Below are 22,915 nucleotides of genomic sequence, written 5' to 3' on the forward strand. Positions count from 1 at the left end.
GATTTAGAAGTATTTGTAGAAGTTTTTTTACACCTAGCCAATATCATAGTTTAGTTCTATTTTTGTCAGAAAAAAAAAAAAAGAAGTTTTTGGAAAATTCAAAGGGAATAGTTGGCAAAGCATTCTCTCGCTTCTTCTCTGTATGTGGACCCTTTTGTGGGCTGAACATTGGGCCTGAGGCCTCTTTAATTTAAATTGAAGCAAGTGTTACAAAAAAAAAAGGGTTTCATCAGTTTCGAACTTTGTATACACTGGTTGGTTGGTTTAGTTAATTAGACTGGTAAGCCTTGAATTCCACAGAAATTCATTAATTATGTATACAGTTCCTACTTCCAAGGGTTTTAAAATTTTAAAATTAGTTAGATGACTAGATATGATGCTTTATTTAAGGAACAAACAAAACGTGTTTTGGATGTGGACGTCGACACCTGAAGGACCCTTGTTCCCTTGTCCTTCTACAACTGTTAAAGGCATATAAATATATGGTAAAAAGCTCTATGATCATCGAAAAATATAGATCAGCTTGTTGTAGTTTTGGCTTTAGTTTAGATTCGAGTTTTATGAGAATAAATTTTGTTAAATTAAAATAAACGTAAGTTCCAACAATGTAAAACACAAAGGAAGAGTTTCCTTAATCATAAGAGATAATCAAAACACAATTTAACATTTAAGACGCAACGAACATATAGCTAGAATGATGATATATGACCAATCAAACTCTCTAAAGATTGATAAGCCGAGCCGTTTTCTTTAACCGATCTTCCAACTTTCCCTTGAAGAAGTCTCATCCTCTCTCGGATTGCTTCTCCTTCATTTCCCAAAAACAAACTCCTTATCGAACTCTCGATCTCATTTCTCTCGATCAGATTCTCTAGATGCAGTCCGACCCTCCATATGTCACAGACAAATCTTGCATTTAGAAACTGGTCCCATATAAAAGGCAAACAAATCATAGGGATGCCTTCGCAAATACTCTCAACCGTCGAGTTCCAACCATTGTGTGTCAAATATCCTCCTATGGCTCGATGCCTTAGAACTGTTAGAGATATACAAGAGTTAGTAAGCTACTAGACGAAGCTACTAGACGAAGCTGGAATGCAAGTCTCGTCTATTAATTATCATGGAATGCCATGGAATGCAAGTCTCGTCTTGTGTTAGTAAGCTACTAGACGAAGCTGGAAAACGGGTATGAGAAGGTCCTATCGCAAAGATCGGGATTTGAAAATCTTGACGTGTCTGAGTCAGTGAGTCTTGGTCCAGCTCTTCACATGACATGAATATGAGACCTGAAGATGACTTTGTTGTGTCGTAAATCCCATTCAAGTACGCATCTAGTACCTCCGATTCTTCATCAAGAAGCCGGTAGACATCTTTCTTTCTAAGCGGCGGAAACTCTTGAACTGGATCCTCTTGTTCTGAATCTATATAAAAAAAAATTAAACATCATCTTGAGCAGCTGGGAGCTCGACGGTGAAGTTAATTGTGAGGTTACCACGTGTATCCTAGGAAGACACTTGTACTAAGAGATAGAAACCAACAATATTGGTGCGAACACATACATGCATTAGAACTACTTTTGATCGATAATGTTTTTTTGAAAGTAAAGTGGCTCTAGAAAATAGTCTTTTCAGCATTTTCAACGAGTATTTTCCATCTCTAATAGAAGAAAATTTATTTTGATTATTTTTCTACGTTTCTATATTATAAAATTATATTTTTCATTTCAAAATAGTTTTTTTTTTTGTAAAACAAGTCACACTTATTTACATAATAATCTTTTACAGAAATTTTAGCTTAACCAGTATCATAACTTTACGCAATTATTGCAATTAAAATTCACAGTATTGATTTTTAACTTCCATAAATATTTTTTTCATTATAATAGAAAATAGAATATACTAAAAGAAATTTAAAGAAAAATAGAAAACATAGACGGTCGGATCATATGAGACGTCTATGTTGAAATTTTACAATACCTTGTAGCGGAAGATATCTCTCACGACGAAGCTGAGGAAGAGCAAAATGACCGCGAAAGAAGGAAACCTTAGTTGCGTTAAGGACAAATCTCGGAAGATTCAAACTCTTGGCTAGAGGTTCTGTGAAAATCCATCCAGAATCATGGATCAAACAGCTAATCCTCTGTTTCTCTTCCTCTGTTTCAGCATCTGGAGACTGCAACAGCTTAGTCAAACAGTCGCGGAACGGAGACTCGCATCTTTCGTTGAGAACGGTGAGCATCAGATTGACATCGTGGGCTCTTGTCTCCGTGTCAGACAAGCCATCTGGAATTTGTAGGAGTTTGAAGAGAGGGTGGCTTGAAGCTCTTGGAGCGTTGAAGCGCGTGTGGATCATAGTGATGGAGAAACTTCTTGAGTGGAGGATCTTTGCAAGCTGAATCATAGGGTTGATGCAGCCTTGTAATGGAAGTGGAAACAGAATCACTTGTAGGCCATCACTCTTCTCCATCAATGCTTTCTCCTGTTTTTTTTTTCTCTATCTAAATGCAAACCAAACTCTCTTGAAACTTCTATTTAATGTAAGAAATTCATATTTTTTTTTTTGTTTCTGAAACCAATTCGCCAATATTATTATTGTTACGTAGAGATAGTGGAGACAAAACTCTCGATGGTCTAGTTATATCAAAATCTTAATTTGGTTCTGAACTTTTTAATATTGATATTGGCCTGTCGGTTGTACTTGCATTGCTAGTGTGCAGGTAGGCAGCCTGTCAAGATATACTAAACAACACCTGTCGCGTATATATAATACTAGCAAGTTTGGTGTTGAATCCGAATCTTAATTGGTTTCTTAATACCATTAACCACAGTTAAAGATAATTAATTTGAAATATATATATATATTTGTTTTGTTTATACTCAGGCTTAAAATATAGATCAGTCTGGTATAGTTTTAGTTTTAGGCTTTTAGCTAAGATTCGATTTTTATGCGAGTATTTTTATTAGTAGAAATATGTGTAAGTTCCAACAATGCCAAAAGAAGAAAGAGTGAGTTTCCTGAATAAAAAGGTTTTTTTTTGTTAAAGACATAGAAAAACTTAATAATAAGACAACTTTGTTCCAAAAAAATATAATAATAAGACATAACTGAAACACACAAAGCAGCTAGAAAGATGATATATGATCAATCAAACTCTCCAAAGATCGATAAGCCGAACCGTTTTCCTTAACCGATCTTCCAACTTTCTCTTGCAGAAGTCTCATCCTCTCCCGGACTGCTTCTCCTTCATTTCCAGAAAACAAACTCCTTATCGAACTCTCGATCTCATTTCTCTCAATCCGATGCTCTAGATGCAGCCCTACCCTCCATATGTCACAGACCAATCTTGCATTTAGAAACTGGTCCCATATAAAAGGCAAACAGATCATAGGGACACCTTCACAAACACTCTCAACCACCGAGTTCCAGCCATTGTGTGTCAAGAATCCTCCGATTGCTCGATGCTTTAGAACCTCTCGTTGTGGTGCCCACTTCACTATCTTTCCCTTCTCATTAAACGTTGCCTTGAGTTCTTCGGGGATCACCTCGATCCATTCCGTGCCTTTGACCAAACCAACCCGAACAACCAGCAAGAATGGTTGGCCGCTGTTTCTTAGACCACAAGCAATCTCAATTAACTCTGGTCCGGTCATGGTTGCGAGGCTACCGAAACTCACGTAAACTACGGATTTGTCTTCCTGTTTGTCCAACCATGGAATGAAAGTCTCGTCCTGTGTGAACAAGCTACTAGACGAAGCTGGAAAGTTGCTATAAGATGTACCTATCGCAAAGATCGGTACTTTGAAATCTTCACGTGCCTTAGGTAATGCGTCTTGGTTAAAATCTTCGCTGGACATGAATATAATGCCTGAAGACGACTTTGTCGCTTCCAACATCATATTCAAGTAGGGTTCTATGTACTCCCTTTTTTCTTCCAGAAGCCGTACAAGATCCTTCTCTCTAAGTGGTGGAAAATCCTGAACTAGGTCGTCTTGTTCTGAATCTGTAAATAGAAAGTTGCTTGATCTATACGCAAGATGTAAAAAACTTAATTTTCTGTACCCTAAGATCTCAAGCGCACCAAACTCACTCTCTATAGAACAAAATCGCATATACAGTTAGTTACTATACAGAGTAAAAAAAATATAAAAGAGTTGCTTGATCTATACGCAAGAGGTAAGAAACTTAAATTTTCTAAACCCTAAGATCTCAAGCGTACTCTCTATAGAACAAAACCGCTTATACAGTTAGTTATACTACAGATTTGTCAGAATCATGTGTAGATAAGTTCTTATGACCGTCGCAGTAATACTTCAAAAAAAAAAAGGAGTTAATTTTAGATATATCTAAAAAGATCAGAACATGAAAAATTAAACAAAATAGGAAATATTCATATTAGAGTAATTGGTATACAAACCTTGAGAGACTTCACGGCGGAGCTTAGGAAGAGCAAAATGGTTGAGAAAGAAGGAGACTGTGTAGGTACTGAGAACCAGTCTCGGGAGTTTCACACTCTTTGTTACGGATGGTGTGAAGGTCCATCCAACGTCATGGATCAAACAGCAAATCCTCTGTTTCTTTTCTTCTGTTTCTGAATCTGAAGATATCAAAAGCTTAGCCAAACAGTCAAGAAACGGAGTCTCGCATCTTCGGTTGAGAAGAGTGAAGAGAAAAGTCTTATCATCAGTTCTCGTCTCTGTTTCAGACAAGCCGTCTGGTATCTCTAAGAAGGTGAAGAGAGGATGGCTTGAAGCTTTTGGAGCGTTGAAGCGCGTGTGGATTACAGTGATGGAGAAACCTCTTGAGTGAAGGATCTTGGCGAGCTGAATCATGGGATTGATGCAGCCTTGTATTGGAAGTGGCAAGAGAATCACTCGTAGGCCATTGCTTTTCTCCATTGAAGCTTTCTTCCTTTTTTCTTTTCCTGAACCAAAACCAATAGTTCAGTCCATGATATTTCCTTGGAGTTGAGATATCTATATAACCTAGGAAAATAATATAGTTATGTTACCTGAAGAGTGGAGACAAAATTCTAAATGTTATAATATGCCTTCAGTAGTATAGAAAGACTAACTAGTGGTCCAGTTTACAAATGAGCATTAAAAACAAGTATTTATCGTATACTCTGTGTTCATATTCGGATTCGATTTGTATGCGAATATATTGGTAATAACAACTAACAAATGTTCAATTTCGGCATGCTTTTTTTTGGTTAGGTCAACCAAAAATGAAAAGAGCAAATCCACCGGCGAAGTCGATGAGGTAGTGAGGTACATTATACATTGGGTCAAATTCACCAAAACTAAAGCTTCGAACATTAGACAAGCAAGACTCAAACTGAACTCGATCTACCACTAGAAAGTTATGCGCCAATTGGTCTCATGAACCTAATAGATTGGATCTTTTATATGAAAGAAGGTAACCTACGAGCCATTACTCAGGACTGTCTGGACCCAAGACCCGGAATACCTAAAGTTATTAAAAAAGGCTTTGGCATGGTCTTTGGTTAGGTCAACCTAAAATGAAAACCGCAAAGGCACTGCGATAGTACGATGAGGCTTGTAATACATTATACATTGGCTCCAATTCACAAAAACCAAAGTTCGCAACATAAGCAAAATTAGACTAAAATTGACATTTATAGTAAGAAATACAAAATTAAATTAAATGATGGTAAATTCATATTAGTGTTGTTTTAATTCCAACAATGCCAAAACACATAGGAGGCATCTTCAAAACAATAACAATTTATTTGTTGAGAAAACTAAAATGACAAAGAAATCAAAACACACACACATAAAAAGCTAGAAAGATGATATACGATCAACCAAATGTTCTAAAGATCGGTATGCCGAACCATTTTGTTTAACCGATCTTCCTACTTTCTCCGCAAGAAGTTCCATCCTCTCTCGGATCACTTCACCTTCAGGTTCCAACAACAGTTTCCTCACCACTCTCGAGATCTCACTTCTCTCAAACTTACCCTCTAGATGAAGCCCGACCATCCACCCATCACTAACATATCTTGCGTTTAGCAACTGATCCCATACAGAAGGCAAACAAATCATAGGGACGCCTTCACAAACACTCTCAACCGTCGAGTTCCAACCATTGTGTGTCAAGAATCCTCCAGTGGCTCGATGCTTTAGAACGTCTTGCTGCGGTGCCCATTTCACTATCTTCCCCTTCTCCATAAGCCTTTCCATGAGCTCTTCCGGTATTGTCTCGATCCATTTAGTGCCATTGACCATACCGACCCGTACGACCCACAAGAAGGGCTGGTCTAAAGGGATAATGATAATGTTAATATTCCTATATCTTAGGTGGGATTTATGTTAATCCTATGTTTCCTATTCTCTATGTATATAAACCCTTGGTGGTATGATCAATAGAACGACACGTTATATTCATATTTTATGGTATCAGAGCTAAGATCTCTATGACCTAATTTTTTCTTTTTCTACTATTCATTGTCTTCTACAAACTACCCTACTATTTCTACAAACTACCCTACTACTTCTCTACCATCGTTATCATAAACGATGGCTGAATTATCTACGGTTAACTCATCGGCTACTAACGCTAACCCTACACTCCCACCTAACGTCATTGATGCTTCACCATACTACCTAGCTCCATCCGACAACCCGGGAGCTTTGATCACGTCTGTTCTGCTCACTCATGAAAACTATTCCGAGTGGTCTACGGAGCTTCGGAACTCACTACAGGCAAAGAGGAAGATTGGTTTCATAGATGGCACGATTGTGAAACCTGCAACAGAACCTGATCTGTCCCGATGGCTTGCAACCAACTCCATGATTGTCGGTTGGATTAGAACTTCGATTGACTCGAAAGTACGATCAACTGTTACTCATGTCCCTGAGGCGCATAAGCTTTGGGAGACACTACGCTTCCGCTTCTCGGTTAGGAACGGTACACGCTTGCATCAAATACTGGATGAGATTACAAACTGTAAGCAAGACGGTAAATCGGTTCTTGACTATTACGGGCGGCTCACGAAGCTGTGGGAAGAACTGCAAAACATGAAGACGGCTCGTCCCTGCACTTGTGAGGCGGCTGCTGACATAGAAAAAGAGAGAGAAGATGCTAAAGTCCATAAATTCCTCTTCGGGCTCGATGACTCGCGCTTCGCTTCGATCCGGTCTCGTATCACGGATGAGGAACCATTACCTGATCTCAATATTGTTTACTCCCGAGTGATTCGTGAAGAACAAAACATGACATCTACTCGCTCCAAGGAACAACGATCAGAGGCGTTGGGGTTTTCTGTCAAAACAGAACCTACTACCAAGGTTGAGATTATGCCTCCACGCTCTCGTGATCCCGCACGTACATGCACTCATTGTGGACGGACAGGGCATGATATCACTGAATGCTTCCTTGTCCATGGTTACCCAGAATGGTTTCTTGAGAAACAACAGCAAAGTACGTCTTCTCCGGGTCAACGAGGAGGTCGCGGTGGTCGCTCTAGCAACAACCGTGGACGTGGAAGAGGTCGTGCTAATGCCAGCCAGAACTCGCCAACGATCAACTCCGACCAGATAGCTTCTCTGATCTCTCTACTACAACACCAACAAAGCAATCTATCATCGGAACGTTTGTCGGGTAAAACTACACTTACTGATGTTATAATTGACACAGGAGCATCCCATCATATGACAGGAGACCTTAAGTTACTCCATGATATCTATGATATCTCGGCATCGCCCGTGACGTTTCCTAATGGGCGTGATTCTCATGCTACTAAACGAGGATCTTTACGTATTAGCAAGGATTATGTGCTACATGAAGTTCTATTTGTTCCAGACTTCACTTGCACACTTATATCAGTTTCAAAATTGTTAAAACAAACTGGCTGCATTGCAATCTTTACTGATACTCTATGTGTATTACAGGACCGTTTTTCGAGGACTCTGATTGGAGCAGGTGAAGAACGTGAGGGGGTCTACTACTTTACGGGTGTCAAAGTCGCAAGAGTTCATGGGGTTTCTAAGTCGCAAGGTTCTACTTCCACTCTATGGCATCGAAGACTTGGACATCCATCCTACAAGGCTTTATCTACTTTACCGGTGTTTAAGAATTTTAAGATAGATTTTTCTGATTCTAGTCAATGTGACATTTGTTTTAAAGCAAAACAGACTCGCAAGGTGTTTCCCGACAGTATTAATAAAGCTATTATACCTTTTGCTTTGATTCATTGCGACGTATGGGGACCTTATCGCACACCAGCCTCGTGTGGGGCAGTATATTTTTTGACAATTGTCGATGATCACTCACGAGCAGTTTGGACATACCTTATGCTTGAAAAATCTGAAGTGGCTTCCCTATTACGAAATTTTTGTGCAATGGCTGAGCGACAGTTTGGGAAGCAAGTGAAAGTGGTTCGGACAGATAATGGTACTGAGTTCATGACCTTGGCGCCATACTTTCGTGAACACGGTATTATCCACCAGACGTCCTGCACCTATACACCTCAACAAAACGGCAGAGTTGAACGCAAGCACCGTCATATTCTCAATGTGGCTCGTGCCTGCTTGTTCCAGTCTCGCTTACCGGTGGACTTCTGGGGGGAAAGTATATTAGCTGCGGCACATATGATTAACCGCACTCCTACACATGTTTTAGATGGTAAAACGCCATATGAAGTTCTACATGGATCTCCTCCTCTCTACGATCAGTTAAGGGTGTTTGGATGCCTATGCTATGCACACACACGACCACGAGACAGAGACAAATTTAGTGCTCGAAGTCGCAAGTGCCTCTTTATGGGCTACCCCTTCGGTAAGAAGGCATGGCGCCTCTATGATCTTGAGTCCAATGAATTTTTTACGAGCCGTGATGTGGTCTTCCTTGAAGATAAGTTTCCAGGGATTGAGGATACTATGTATATCACGCCACCAACCCTACAGTCCGATATTCCGGTAGATGACTGGCTCCTTTCACCGGAACAGCCATCGAATCCGACACTACCTACTACGTCTCCGCAGGTCACACTCTCAGATGTATCTCCATCTGGGACTCCTGCAACTACAGACCCCGCATCCCCTACATCTACACCTACTTCTACACCTAAGTCTACACCTACATTACCTCCATCATCTCCACCTTTGTTGCCGGTTCAGACTGAGGCAGTGTCATCCCCGGGACTGCCTGAAATTCTTGGTCGCGGTCAACGAGTAAAGAAACCTTCCATTCTTCTGAAAAACTATCTGACCAACTCTGCGCATACTAAAGACCCCTCTCACGCTTCTCACTCTGCAACAGCTCAGAAACAGAGTTCTCCGACTACGGTCTCAGGTACATCTCTGTACCCTATTTCTGATTATTCTTCGACTGCTGCCTTTAGTGCGAAGCATCAGGCTTTCTTGGAAACTATAACAACTGACTATGTCCCTAAGAATTTTAAGGAAGCAGTTAATGATCCACGGTTTAATGGGGCGATGAAAACCGAGATCACGGCCTTGGAGGACAATCATACTTGGGACGTGACTCATCTACCACCAGGGAAACGAGCTATCAGTTGCCAGTGGCTCTACTCTAACAAATACAGGGCTGATGGTACCCTGGAAAGACCTAAAGCTCGCCTTGTCGCATGTGGAAATCGCCAAAAAGAAGGTCTTGATTATAGAGACACCTTCGCACCGGTCGCAAAGATGAATACGGTTCGTTTTATTCTGAAAGTTGCAGCAGCTAAAAGATGGGAACTCCATCAAATGGACGTCCATAATGCGTTCCTTCATGGCGACCTTGAGGAAGAGATATATATGACACTTCCACCTGGGTTCAAGACAGATGATGCGACCAAGGTGTGCAGACTTCGCAAATCGTTATATGGTCTTAAACAATCCCCTCGCTGCTGGTTTGCAAAGCTCAGTACGGCACTCATTGCGTTTGGTTTTACACAGAGTTACGAAGACTACTCTCTATTTTCGTTTGTGAAAGACAATGTATGTCTTCACATACTGGTGTATGTCGATGACTTTATCATCGCTGGGAACGATGTCGCTACAATTGATCGCTTCAAAAACTATCTCCACACTTGCTTTAAGATGAAAGACTTGGGTAAAGTTAAATACTTTCTTGGTTTGGAGATTGCAAGAGGACCTGACGGTATCTTTGTCTCTCAACGAAAATATGCACTAGATATCATTACCGAGTGTGGTCTGTTGGGTGCTAAACCATCCCCGGTGCCTACTGAACTACATCATAAACTTGCCCTTAGCAAGAGCACTCGTATGTCTGATCCTAGCAAATACCGCCGGCTCATTGGTCGCCTCATCTACCTCACTTTTACTCGCCCTGAGCTGAGTTACATTGTCCACATTCTTTCCCAATTTATGCAGAAACCAACCGAGGACCATTGGATAGCTGCTTTGCGTGTGGTCCGATACCTGAAGGGTTGCCCTGATCAGGGTATTATGCTTACATCTAATAGTAATTTGAGCTTGACGGCGTACTCGGATTCGGATTGGTCAGCCTGCCCACTTACTCGACGATCTTTGAGCGCCTATGTTGTCTTGCTTGGTGATTCGATCGTCTCGTGGAAGACAAAGAAGCAACGAACGGTCTCTCGGTCTTCAGCTGAGGCTGAATATAGGTCTATGGCAGACACAACTTGTGAACTAAAATGGCTCAAGCGTCTTCTTCTTCAGCTTGGATTTGCACATCCTCAACCAATGCGAATGTTTTGTGATAGTCAGGCTGCGATTCATATAGCAAAGAACCCGGTGTTTCATGAACGTACGAAGCATGTTGAGAATGATTGTCATACAGTTCGGGATGCAGTCAAAGCTAAGCTTCTTACAACGGAACATATTACTACAAAGAATCAACCTGCAGACTTGCTTACTAAGGCATTGCCAGCACCTGCATTTCAGTTTCTATTATCCAAGTTGGGAATTCGCGATATGTCATTACCAACTTGAGGGGGGGTAAAGGGATAATGATAATGTTAATATTCCTATATCTTAGGTGGGATTTATGTTAATCCTATGTTTCCTATTCTCTATGTATATAAACCCTTGGTGGTATGATCAATAGAACGACACGTTATATTCATATTTTATGGTCGCTCTTTCTTAGACCCCAAGCAATCTCCAGTAACTCTGATTCACTGATGGTAACAAAGCTCCCGAAGCTCACGTAAATCACGGATTTGTCTTCTTGTTTATCTAACCATTGAATACAAGTCTGGTCTGGTGTAAACAAACTGCTAGAAGAGCCTGGGAAGTAGCTATGAGAAGGTCCAATCGCAAATATGGGGACTTGAAAGTCTTTACGTGCTTTGATGAGTGAGTCTTGATCCAACTCTTCACAGGATGACACAAAAATAATACCTGAAGATGCCTTTGTGGTTTCCAAAATCATATCCAAGTACGAGTCTAGAAGCTCTGTCTCTTCGTCAAGAATCCGTATAAGATCCTTCTTTCGAAGCGGCGGAAACTCCTCTACTGGTTCATCTTGTTCTTGATACATGATCGAACCTAAAAATATTGATGTTAGTATATATAGTTTGATAGATAATGATTACATATGACTAATCAAAACTGTAATATTTAGATGTTTTGTAGAAAAAATCTGACCATGAAAGTCAGCCTCTATAGGAAAATAATAGTAATAAATATGTAAATAGTACCTTGCAGAGGAAGATATCTTTCACGGCGGAGCTTAGGAAGAACAAAGTGACCTACGAAGAAGGAGACTTTATAGGTATTAAGGACCAATCTTGGGAGATTCAGACTCTGAGCGACGGGTTGTGTGAAGATCCATCCAGCATCATGGATCAAACAGCTAATCCTCTGTTTCTCTTCCTCTGTTTCAGAATGCAACAGTTTAGTCAAACAGTCACGAAACGGAGACTCGCAGCTTCGGTTGAGAAGCATCAGGAGATGTGTGACATCGTGAGTACTTGTCTCTGCTTCGGACAAGCCGTCTTGGATCTCCAAGAAGGTGAAGAGAGGGTGGCTTGAAGCTTTTGGAGCGTTGTAGCGCGTGTGGATCACAGTGATGGAGAAACCTCTCGAGTGTAGAATCCTGGCTAGCTGAAACATGGGGTTAATGCATCCTTGTAATGGTAGTGGAAAGAGAATCACTCGCAGGCCATTACTCTTCTCCATTGAAGCTTTTTTTTTTCCTTGTTTGTTTCAAAGCAGATGCAAATCTCCTGATAATATATATTTAACATAAGAAATATATTTCTGTAATGTAACGTTAGAGACAAAACTCTTCTTTTCTCGATGTGTGCTAATAAAGAAAGACCAGATCCGTTTAGTTGATCTGGTTTTGTATTATTATTCTAATTCAAGTTGCAGCCTAGTAGGAACAGAGCAAATAGTTTTTAAAGAAGTTCATGAGTCACATATACAACATATAACGGTCACATTCTTTTTTTTTTTCTAATGAAAAGTGATCACACTCTATTCAAACTATGAAGCTAGAAGGATGTAATACGATCAACCAGATCATCTAGATGACGAGATGATGACCCTCCTCGTTGAACCGATCTTCTTACTTCATCTCGCAGCACTTTAACTCTCCCTCGAATCTTTTCTCCTTCTGGTTCAACCATTAGTCTTGTCACGGTTCTCTCGATTACTCTTCTCTCTATGCGACCTTCCAAGTGAATCCCTATCCTCCATACATCACTAACGAATCTCGCGTTAAGCCACTGGTCCCACACAAAAGGCAAGCTGATCATAGGAACCCCTTCGCATATACTCTCTAGCGTCGAGTTCCATCCATTGTGTGTCAAAAACCCACCCGTGGCTCTATGCGCGAGAACGTCTATCTGCGGTGCCCATTTCACTATCTTTCCCTTCCCGTTAAGACCTTCCATGAACCCTAACGGTAACGACTCGATCCACTCTCTGCCTTGGACAGAACCTGGCCTGACAACCCACAAGAAAGACAGGTTTGTTTGGCTTAACCCACAAGCAATCTCCAAGAACTGAGACTCGGTTACACTCACAATGCTCCCTAAGCTCACGTAGATCACTGATCTCGTTTCTTGCTTATCCAACCATGGAATGCAGCTTTGGTCCGGCTCGAACAAGCTGCTAGACGAGGCTGGGACGTCGTGGATGTGAGGTGGGCCTATGGGGTATATAGGAAAGGTGAAGACTCTGTGGGACTCGGCGATCGAATCTCTGTCGAGCTCTTCGCAGGACATGACTATGAGCCCTGAAGCTTGCTTCATCGTTTCGAGTATCTTGACCAAGTAAGCATCCAGCGGCTCAGCTTGATCTTTGCTTCCCATGATTCTCGCGAGATCTTTCTTTCGAAGCGGTTGAAACACCGGAACAGAGTCCTCTGCTTCGGAATCTGAAACAGAACCGCCAAAAGTTCAAGAAAAACAGAGACAAATGATAATATTACTGAGATCTATTAGAGTTATAGATATATGTATACCGGTTTAGTAACTCGGTACAAGTTGGTTTAGTTTCCTTTAGCTTAAACCAGCTATCTATATTCATCACTGTACATTTTAACAGACTAAGATGTTGAATATGATGATTCTTGGAAACTAAACCAACTTGTACCGAGTTACTAAATCGGTATACATATATCTATAACTCGAATAAGATCGAAGCCGTTACCTGGAAACGGAAGAAACCCTTCACGGCGAAGCTGAGGGACAAGGAGATGTCCGAGAAAGAACGTGAACTTATACGCACAGAGGACGAATCTCGGAAGATTGAAACTATCCGCAACGGACTGTGTGAAAACCCAACCAGAATCATCGATCAAACAGCTGATCTCACAACCTTCCTCGGGTTTGATGAGTTTAGTCAAACACTGTCGTAACGGGTTCTCGCAGTTGTTGTTGAGAAGGGTGAGCTGAAGCAGGACGTCGCGAGACTGGGTCTGGGTTTCGGACAAGCCGTCGGGGAGCTGTAGGAAAGTGAAGAGAGGGTGGTCTGATGATTTGGGCGCGTTGAAGCGCGTGTGGATGATGGTGATTGAGAAGCCTCTTGAGAACAGGATCTTTGCTAGCTGAAGCATAGGGTTTATGCAGCCTTGTAATGGTAGAGGGAAGAGAATCACTCGTCTCTTGTTTCGTTTCTCCATTTTCAAGAATCAAAGATTCTTCCTTCTTCCTCTCTTTTGCAGTTTGATTATCTTTCTAGTTAACGATTCTAGAGAATGAATGAAGACCGTACAATAAGAAAACTAGTTTATCCACTGAAGACCGGCCTACGTCTAGTGACACATACGATAAGTGTGACACATGTACTTGATTAGGACAGGATGTGACACATAGGATAAGTGTGACACATGTACTTGATTAGGACAGGGATGTTGCTTTTCTTGTGTGTGATCATTACAGAGAACAGTTGAGTTTGATTCAGTGATAAATCTATGAGTGAATCGAATCTATTACCGTTTTGTTTAAAAATAACTTTTTGATAAAGAGAAATACAAAAGCACACGTTTAAAATGCACAACAATACTATTTTATCAATATCTATCTTTATTCAGTGATAAATCTATATGTTTTGTTTGAAAAAACTTTTTTCTTATAAAGAGAAAATACAAAAGCACACATTTAAAATGCACAAGAATAATATTTTAAATATACAAATCAATACCTATATTTATTTTAAATAAAGAGTGTTTAACCTAATAGTACTGTATGTTGTTTTGCAATAAAACAAACAAGTTTATTGAAATTTTTCGATTACATCACTTACATTAGGTAACTCGATTACATCAAGTTATTCCACAATCAAGACAACATTGAGAAATGTTTTGAATTTTAGAGGAAACGTTACAGCGAAAGTATATGATTCGCTAGGGTTTCTATAGATCGAACTGAAGAGCCACCATCTTTAACCGATCTCCCAACTTCATCTTTCAAAACATTCATCCTCTCACGAATCTTTGCTCCTTCGCTTTCCACCATTAACATCCTCACAGCTTTCTCGATCTCCTTCCTCTCTATCTGACCCTCCAAGTGGATTCCAACCCTCCAAACATCGCTCACAAATCTTGCATTCAGCATCTGATCCCAACCTCCAGGTAAACAGATCATTGGTACCCCTTCGCATATACTCTCAAGCGTCGAGTTCCAACCGTTGTGTGTCAAGAACCCTCCAACGGCTCGGTGCGCAAGAACCTCCTGCTGTGGAGACCATTTCACTATCTTCCCTTTCTCTTCGAGGCTCCTCACGAGCTCTTCCGAGAGCGGTTCGATCCACTCCGCGCCTAAGATTAAGCCTGGTCGTACCACCCACAAGAAAGGCTGTTTGCTGTTGCTTAAACCCCAAGCAATCTCCAAAAACTCTGATTCGGTTATGTTCACAACGCTTCCTAGACTCACGTAGATAACGGACTTATCCTCTTGGTTATCTAACCAGTGAACGCAAGTCTCGTCTTGTCTGAAAAGGCTACTAGACGAAGCAGAGAAATAGCTGTGAAACGGACCAATCGCAAAGACTGGGACCTTGAAGATTTCGTTGGAAAGAGTCAAAGAATCTTTCTCCAGCTCTTCGCAGGACATGAATACAAGACCTGAAGATCTCATCGTCGTGTCGACAATAGTATCTATGAATGGATCGAGTTTCTCTCCAAATTCACCGTAAAGCCTTGAAAGATCTCTCTTTAGAAGAGGAGGGAACTCAAGAACAGAGTCCTCTGCTTCCGAATCTGAGACACAAAAAGTTCAAAAACCATTTTGAAAGTGCCTAAAGACAGGTGCAGTGCCGGCTCAGTCAGTGAGACCCATAATATCAGGGGTTCAATTAAAAAAAAAAAAAAAAAATTATTTTTTTTTAATGAAAATTTTAAATTCTTTCAAAAACAAAAATAATATTCTTGTATTTTAAAAAATATTATTTAAAATATTTTCTTATTTATATTTTATAACATTTTATGTACTATAATTTTTAAAAAATCATGCTAAAATAATTTTTTTAATAGTTGAAAGGTCTAAAATTACCTGAAACTGGAAGATAGCCTTTGGTTCGGACACACGGGAGAATAGGATAAGCATTCAAGAAAGTGGCTTTGAAAGTAGAGAGAACAAGCCTCGGGATATTCAAACCCTCTGCGACAGACTGTGTGAAGAGCCATCCGCAATCATCGATCAAACAGCTAACCCTCTCAGACACTCGAAGCAACAGCTTCTGCAAGCAGTCACGAAACGGGGTCTCAGCGTTGACGTTGATTTGCGCGAGGAGGGACATAACGTTAGAGGTAGGATCGTCGTTGATCTGGGATTCAGACAAGCCATCTGAAATCTCTAAGAAGGCGAAGAGAGGATGGTTTGAAGCTTTTGGAGCGTTGAAGCGCGTGTGGACGACAGTGATGGAGAAACCTCTCGAGTAAAGGATGTTGGCGAGCTGAAGCATAGGGTTTATGCAGCCTTGTAATGGCAAAGGGAAGAGAATCACTCGCGTACCGTTGCTCTTCTCCATTGAAAATGACGAAGCTCTTCTTCTTGTTGTTTTTCTTGTTCTTGTGGGCTTTTAATGAAAGGACCAAACCTCTATGTACTTTATCCAATCGTTGTTTTAGACAGATACGGAGAATCTATAAAGCAGACAAAACCTTCATAGTTATGTGTGTGTTTGGTTTTAGACTTATTCAACTTTCCACCCATTTTTTTGACCTTTTGGATTTTAAATTTATAAATACTCCTATGTGGTCACTATCAGAGATATTGTGGATTTTGATAATGTAGCCTTTAAGACAAATTGGCAAGAAATATACTCCATATCTTCCTGAAAATAAGCTTTTATGGATTTTATTTTTGTTCCACAAACAAAGATTTTCTATATTTTTAAGGTATTTTTGTATATTTTTGAGGATCATTAATTGTGAATATTTGAATAGATTAAATTTTATTTGGTTGATGGTTATTGGAAATTGTATAAAACATAAATAGTAAACTAAAGTTGGCAAATATTTATTGTAATCTTAATAAACGTGAAAACTCTAGAAAATCTTACTTTCAGAGGAACGGAGGGAATATTGTTTATTGTCATTCAAAAATCCTCACTTTTACAGAATTACTTTATATTGACAAATTTTCTTACAATTATATTGAATAAACATCTACTATAATAAAAGATAAGTACAAAAAATCTACTATTAAAAATCATAGTTGGACTATTAATTAAAAGATCTTAACAAAATATCTTAAATCTAATTGTATATGATTTCTTTCCTAATAAAAATCATTATACATTTAAACAATAACTAGAATAATATCTTTAGCCATTATGAAAATATGTTGTCAGATTTCAATAACTGAAATATTTTAAATCTTATGAACCAATATAGGTTAAAAAAATAAAAATCTATCTTATTAAAACAGAAACATTCTATTGGACTTAACATTTATTTGTAAGTTTTTAAATTAAATACACATTTATACTTTATAGTTAAACCTACATTAATCACTAATATTTATTTTTTATACTACTATCTATATCCAAACAATATACTTATTTCTTTATACTACTATCACTGTTTCCAACAATATATTTTTATACCACTATCAATGTTTCCAAACAATACAATAATTAATTTTAGTTATTTTATATCTATCATTTTCTCTTTAAAATTTTGTAGAAACGTCATAATTTCATAAATTGTAAAATAATGAACTTTAAATTTTGGATTATAAGATTACAGATTATGAAACTATTATAATTTAAATCAAATTAGATTACATATCGGTCATCCATCAGTTCAATCGGTTAGTCTCGGGTAGTAATTTTTTTAATATGAATATTTTAAAAATCTAAATTGAATTGTTAGATCTCCGGATTAACCGGTGTAATCATAATCGGGTTGAATTTAAAAACACTGATTTAAATGCAAAAATATTTTAAATACACACTCTTTAAAATTTACCAAAATATTTATTAAGTTATTAATGAAATTTTTCATCGTAAAATATTCCGCGCTTCTAAAGCACGGGTCAAGATCTAGTTAGTGATTTATAGGAGGATGATCTTTTTCAAGTGGTAGTCATATATTAAAAAGATGATACTCCCATCGGTCAAATTGTATTGAGTTACAGGATAACACGAAAGTATTTATAATTTAATCATAAATATTCTGAATATAAATATTAATATTTCTATTTATAAACCGGCCGAGATCTAGTCAATATTATTTGATTATGTGGTACATCTTCGAGATTAGTCTTGGGATTTTTGTTTGAACCAAACCGGAATTTTTGGTTTTCAGTTCGATTACGACTTTGGATTTGGTTTAATTCAGTAAGATTTTTAAAAATAATTTTATTTTTTGTTTAGTTCGATTTGGTTTTCGATTTTCAAAAAAAAATTAAGAAAACCAAAAAATATTTGAAAATAACCAATATTAATCATAAAAAATAAAAATTAACCGAAAAAATGAAAATAACAAAAATTTAACCGGAATAACCTATTTTAACAAAAAAATATTTGAATATTTTAGAAAACTAAACCTAAATTAACCCAAAAGATCAGTTATTTTCAGAAATAAAAGTGAAAACCGAAAATCGAACTAAAATTAAATTCGGTTAATTTTGAAATTAGTTTTCAAAATTTAAGTTAATAAAAAAATCAACGGTTCAGTTCATTTTTGGATAACCAAAATTGCAGGCCTACTTGAGATGTTTGCCGCTTTTTTTTGCTGTGCTTTGTAACAATACTTAACGTGAGTTCATAAAGCTTTTGTTTCAACTCTAAACTAAGATTGACACAGAGTTTCTCTTTTTCCTTATTGCTGTATCAACAATATCTTCAGCTAAAGTATTCGCTTACCTCAGTTAACCTACTGGGTCAGCTCCAGCCCAAGCTGCAATATTGTTGGTATTGTTACCAGTTGCACAGCTTCAGCATTCCCAGGGAAGCGGAGACACCCCCATAACATACGTCAATGTTGTCACAGTATTTTGAAATTTTGTGAATGTTGCTGGAACACAAATCCAGAAGAAGCCAAAACTATATAAACTTCAGAACTTGCCCAAGTTCTCTCCACAGCGGTAAAAGTCTTGATCAGCTTCTTGTGCATTCCAGCTAGAGAATGGTTTGGTATTTAGACGTTTAACAGCCACACCGAGGAGAAGAGACTTTCTGTTCACATTTGCTTCCTGCGTTTCAGCTGTCTAACACTGTTCTCTTCAGATAGTTTATTTGCATCACCAGGCTGATTATCCGAGGAGGAGGGACTGACCTCAGAGAAGAATCGTATACCACATTCTTTTATTTCGCAAACATCCCATCCAAACTTTATTTCCACAGCGTCATAGTTACCATTGTCTAAAGGGAAAGAACAGTCAAATACAGCTAGATGACGGTCCAACAGACGTGTAACTAAGATGAGAACACGAAGATCACTAGAGTGGAAGTGGTTGTTCCCTTGGCTGCCTTTGAGGAGACACCACACCCGGATAACGCTTTTGAACCAAGTGGGTTTAGTTGAATCGGTGTCAATCAAGAGACAAGCCCTGAATCGCAGGGAAGATCCATAGAGAAAGCTCTCAACCAAAGGGACCATCAAGTAACTTCCACTAGCTCGATGAGCGAAACACTCGGGTACTCGTCCACCAGGTAGGATCATGTACTTGAAAACAGAACTCCGTATGAGGGATTCTTGTTCTAGTTCGAAGCAGTTGATGAAATGAAGAATGGTCTCCGGGTTTCGAAACCGGTGAGATGCTACTCTCTCGAGCGATACGCAATCTTGTGCACGTAGTATTTTGAGCGACGACGTCTGTAGGAGCTCGGGCAGCGACACGAGCTTTCTGCAGTTGCCTATGTCAAGCTCTCGGGGTTTAATGGAAACGAACGAGTGTGGAAGTCTAGTGAAAGTGTTATCAGACATGTCTAAGTCTCCGATAGGAGCAGGCACCATCACCTGAGGATCGTCGTCCCAGCTATCTTCAGTTAATGCAGAGCAGGAGGAAAAATCTACATCCTCGAGATGTTTGAGTTTAGATATATTTGGCGAGATGCGGCTTAGCTTGCTGCAGCCACTCATGAATAGGCCAGTGAGACCAGTCATCTTCTCAATCCACCAAGGAACTTCTTCGATGGCCGTGTTCTCTAGTGAGAGAACTGAGACGTTGCGTGAGATATCGGGAAAGCTTCTTACCAGCGAGCATCCGAAGAGAGTCAGGTTAGAGAGAGATTCCAAGTTGATGTTCGTTGGGAGAACCTCGAGCTTTCTGCATTCTTCCATGTTCAAAGTCTTGAGTTTCTTGAGGTGCCGAATAGAAGAAGGAAGCGTCTCTAGACTCTGGCAATCAGCAAGATACAGTTCCTCGAGATTGGGTGCTTTCGAAAGATCTGGGACTTCTTTCAGTTTTTTGGATCTCCACAAACTCATATTCTTTAGATATTTAAGTGGCTGCACCATAAAAAACGCTCCATCATAAGAAACTTGGTTATATAAATGAGAAAATCGCATTAAAAATTTTGAAAATAGTACATGACGCTTTAGACTTAAAGTTTTTTTGACTATCACTTCAAACTTTCAAGTTGGTATTTGTATCATAAAAACCTTTTAATTTAGCTTACTTTTCTATTAAGCAAAAAACTGACCTATTGTGTAGGTAAATAAAAAAACACACACAGACGCTCCATCATAAGAAACTTGGTATATAAGTAGACGTTACTCTACAAAAACTTACTTGGACTCCTTCCCACATCTTCTCGAGCTCGCTATCTATCATACCGAGTTCAACGAGATACGCTGGTGAAAAGTCTGAAGGCATACGTGTCATTGGATATGAATCCCAGTGTAACAATCTAAGTCGACGAGACAAAGATTGTATGCCTTGGGGAAAGTACAACTTGTTTTCTTCATTACGCTCCTCCAACGGGTTCTTGTAAATCTTGAGAAACCTGAGATTGCACATCCCTTTGAATGCTCCCTCTTCCAACGTGAACAACTCATCAATTTCTGATATGTTCCACGATATACCTAAAACAGCTTTACTACCCTGAATAAATACAAAATGAGAAAATAAATATATGGAAGTGAATATTATTTAAAAGAAAAAGAAAAAAAAAACTCCTTACAGTGTTATCCTCAAGTACATCACATATGTTCTTGGAATCAATCAGAAACTGACGTTCTCCAGGCTCGTCAAAGGACTGTGCAGATACAATTCCTCTACCCATTTCTTGCAGCAAACTATGCATCTCCACAGTTTTACACAAGTGTGTTGTTGTTATACGTATAAGCGACCTCTCAACTAAAACTCTAAGACCAGTGTTAACATCAACGTCACTATCAGCGAGCAACCATTTTAAGCTGTCAACTTCTTCTCCGTTGAACAAACACGCTACGTGAAGAAACAACCTCTTATGCGTTTCCTTTAACCGATCATAACCGAATCTCAACGTTTTCTCGATGTCTCCATTCAGACAAGTTCTGAGCTCAGGTAGCATGTCGATCCAATCCTCCTTGTTCCTCCCTCGCAGAGAAGAACCCAAAAGGTTAAGACCCAGAGGAAGATTACCAGCGAGTTTCGAAACTTGGACAGCAAGATCCGTGAAACCATCAGGTGGAGAGTTTCGTTTAAAAGCGGATTGGCAGAACATCTCGAGAGCTTGGTCTTCAGAAGGGAAAACCACCTCGTAAACACGTTCAGTAGTAATACCATGGCTTCTTAACAAGTGCACATCCTTGGTTATCACAATGATTCTGCTACCGGAACCAAACCAAAGAGCTTGTCCGACTAAGGCATCTAGAAGCAATCGATCATCCACGTCGTCGAGAACTATGAGAACTCTATGGTTCTGTAGCCTTCCTCCTAACACGCCTAGATGATCAATCTTTACATCCTTGTGGTCTAAAATCTCAGATAGGAATTTTTGTTGCAACTGCAGCTTCACACCGTAATCATCCAAGTTGATTCTTCTGAAATTTTCTAGAGTCTTGTCAACGAAGGATCTATCGATGAAGACACACCTTTGGAATCGGTGAGAGAGTCTACCAAATAGAGCTCTTGCGATAGTAGTCTTCCCAATTCCTGAAGGACCCCAAATCCCTACCATCAATACTTGTTCTTCAGCATCCAGACACAAGAGTGAAACCATGTTTGCTATATGAACTTCGACCCCAATCAAACCATCAAACTCTTCTGATGATGATTGTGAGCAATTCAGCTTACATGAAACATCATTGACGAAATCTTCTATCATGTGTGCTTCACTGTCCCTGATAAACCAAAAAAAAAAAAAAAAATCAATTTCAATATAGATTAAATTCAAAATATTTATTAGTAAATTGAAAAGACAAAGAAACAAAGAAAAGAGTCAGACCATTTACGAGAATGATGTCCGTGGATGTTTGCTACTTCTGTTAAAGCAAGACGCCATTGTTTAGCCTCATCTACCGTTTTCTTCTCGCAAGTTTTCTCAAAGGCCTTACCGAATTCTCCGGTTTGATACCTAACATGAGAAGGGTCCAAATCGTAGAAGATGGTCATAACAATCTGACCTAACTCTTCCCTGCACTTCAAGATCTCCAGCAATTCGTCTAAGCACCAGCTGGAGGAAGCGTAGTTCTTGGAGAGCACTATGATCGAAACCCTGGAGTCTCTAATAGCCTGCACGAGAGCTGGGCTGATCGAGTGGCCACGCTCGATCTGACTGTCTTTGAATACGGTGCGGACTAGTTTGCGATCGAGAGCACCGATTAGGTGGCTGAGGAATGTTCGCCGAACATCTTCGCCTCTGAAGCTTGGGAACACCTGTAAGCTCCGGCTGCGAGATGAAGCCATCAGTAAAAAAAAAAGGATTGACGTACATACAGAGATTTTGAAAGGACGGGGAATAACGCGGTTGGTAGGAGGAAGACTTTTGAAGCAAGTTTCGTTGACTTATTTTACCCCAAAAAAAAGTTTCGTTGAGTTTTATGTAAATGTAATTTTAGAAAATAAATAAATAAG

The 22,915-nt window shown here is 39.3% G+C and overlaps 6 protein-coding genes across 6 annotated transcripts; all 6 read right to left on the bottom strand.

Moving 5' to 3' along the window:
- Positions 1 to 689: 689 nt before the first annotated feature.
- LOC108815267 (UDP-glycosyltransferase 76C5-like) lies at positions 690 to 2,570 on the bottom strand. Its single transcript, XM_056990927.1, has 3 exons — positions 1,953 to 2,570; positions 1,287 to 1,421; positions 690 to 1,036 (listed from the first exon to the last, which is right to left on the bottom strand). The coding sequence occupies exons 1-3, from the start codon at positions 2,464 to 2,466 to the stop codon at positions 690 to 692; spliced, it is 996 nt and encodes a 331-aa protein (XP_056846907.1). The 5' UTR covers positions 2,467 to 2,570.
- A 552-nt stretch (positions 2,571 to 3,122) lies between these two features.
- On the bottom strand, positions 3,123 to 4,898 carry LOC108816738 (UDP-glycosyltransferase 76C5-like). The gene is made up of 2 exons (XM_018589305.2): positions 4,415 to 4,898; positions 3,123 to 4,000 (listed from the first exon to the last, which is right to left on the bottom strand). The coding sequence occupies exons 1-2, from the start codon at positions 4,893 to 4,895 to the stop codon at positions 3,123 to 3,125; spliced, it is 1,359 nt and encodes a 452-aa protein (XP_018444807.1). The 5' UTR covers positions 4,896 to 4,898.
- Positions 4,899 to 11,073: 6,175 nt separating this feature from the next.
- LOC108816467 (UDP-glycosyltransferase 76C3-like) lies at positions 11,074 to 12,195 on the bottom strand. Its single transcript, XM_018589044.2, has 2 exons — positions 11,654 to 12,195; positions 11,074 to 11,501 (listed from the first exon to the last, which is right to left on the bottom strand). The coding sequence occupies exons 1-2, from the start codon at positions 12,132 to 12,134 to the stop codon at positions 11,074 to 11,076; spliced, it is 909 nt and encodes a 302-aa protein (XP_018444546.2). The 5' UTR covers positions 12,135 to 12,195.
- A 141-nt stretch (positions 12,196 to 12,336) lies between these two features.
- On the bottom strand, positions 12,337 to 14,339 carry LOC108814781 (UDP-glycosyltransferase 76C1). Its single transcript, XM_018587410.2, has 2 exons — positions 13,614 to 14,339; positions 12,337 to 13,338 (listed from the first exon to the last, which is right to left on the bottom strand). Exons 1-2 carry the CDS (start codon positions 14,083 to 14,085, stop codon positions 12,452 to 12,454), a joined length of 1,359 nt encoding a protein of 452 aa, XP_018442912.1. The 5' UTR covers positions 14,086 to 14,339; the 3' UTR covers positions 12,337 to 12,451.
- Positions 14,340 to 14,653: 314 nt separating this feature from the next.
- Positions 14,654 to 18,918, bottom strand: LOC108818109 (UDP-glycosyltransferase 76C2). Its single transcript, XM_018590976.2, has 3 exons — positions 18,777 to 18,918; positions 15,956 to 16,548; positions 14,654 to 15,663 (listed from the first exon to the last, which is right to left on the bottom strand). The coding sequence occupies exons 2-3, from the start codon at positions 16,431 to 16,433 to the stop codon at positions 14,786 to 14,788; spliced, it is 1,356 nt and encodes a 451-aa protein (XP_018446478.1). The 5' UTR covers positions 16,434 to 16,548; positions 18,777 to 18,918; the 3' UTR covers positions 14,654 to 14,785.
- Positions 18,600 to 22,860, bottom strand: LOC108818108 (disease resistance protein RPS6-like). Its single transcript, XM_018590974.2, has 4 exons — positions 22,287 to 22,860; positions 21,039 to 22,182; positions 20,648 to 20,959; positions 18,600 to 20,364 (listed from the first exon to the last, which is right to left on the bottom strand). Exons 1-4 carry the CDS (start codon positions 22,745 to 22,747, stop codon positions 19,093 to 19,095), a joined length of 3,189 nt encoding a protein of 1,062 aa, XP_018446476.1. The 5' UTR covers positions 22,748 to 22,860; the 3' UTR covers positions 18,600 to 19,092.
- Between the last annotated feature and the right edge of the window lie 55 nt (positions 22,861 to 22,915).

Source organism: Raphanus sativus, chromosome 7 (genome assembly GCF_000801105.2).
Source record: "Raphanus sativus cultivar WK10039 chromosome 7, ASM80110v3, whole genome shotgun sequence".
NCBI classification, from domain to species: Eukaryota; Viridiplantae; Streptophyta; class Magnoliopsida; order Brassicales; family Brassicaceae; genus Raphanus; species Raphanus sativus.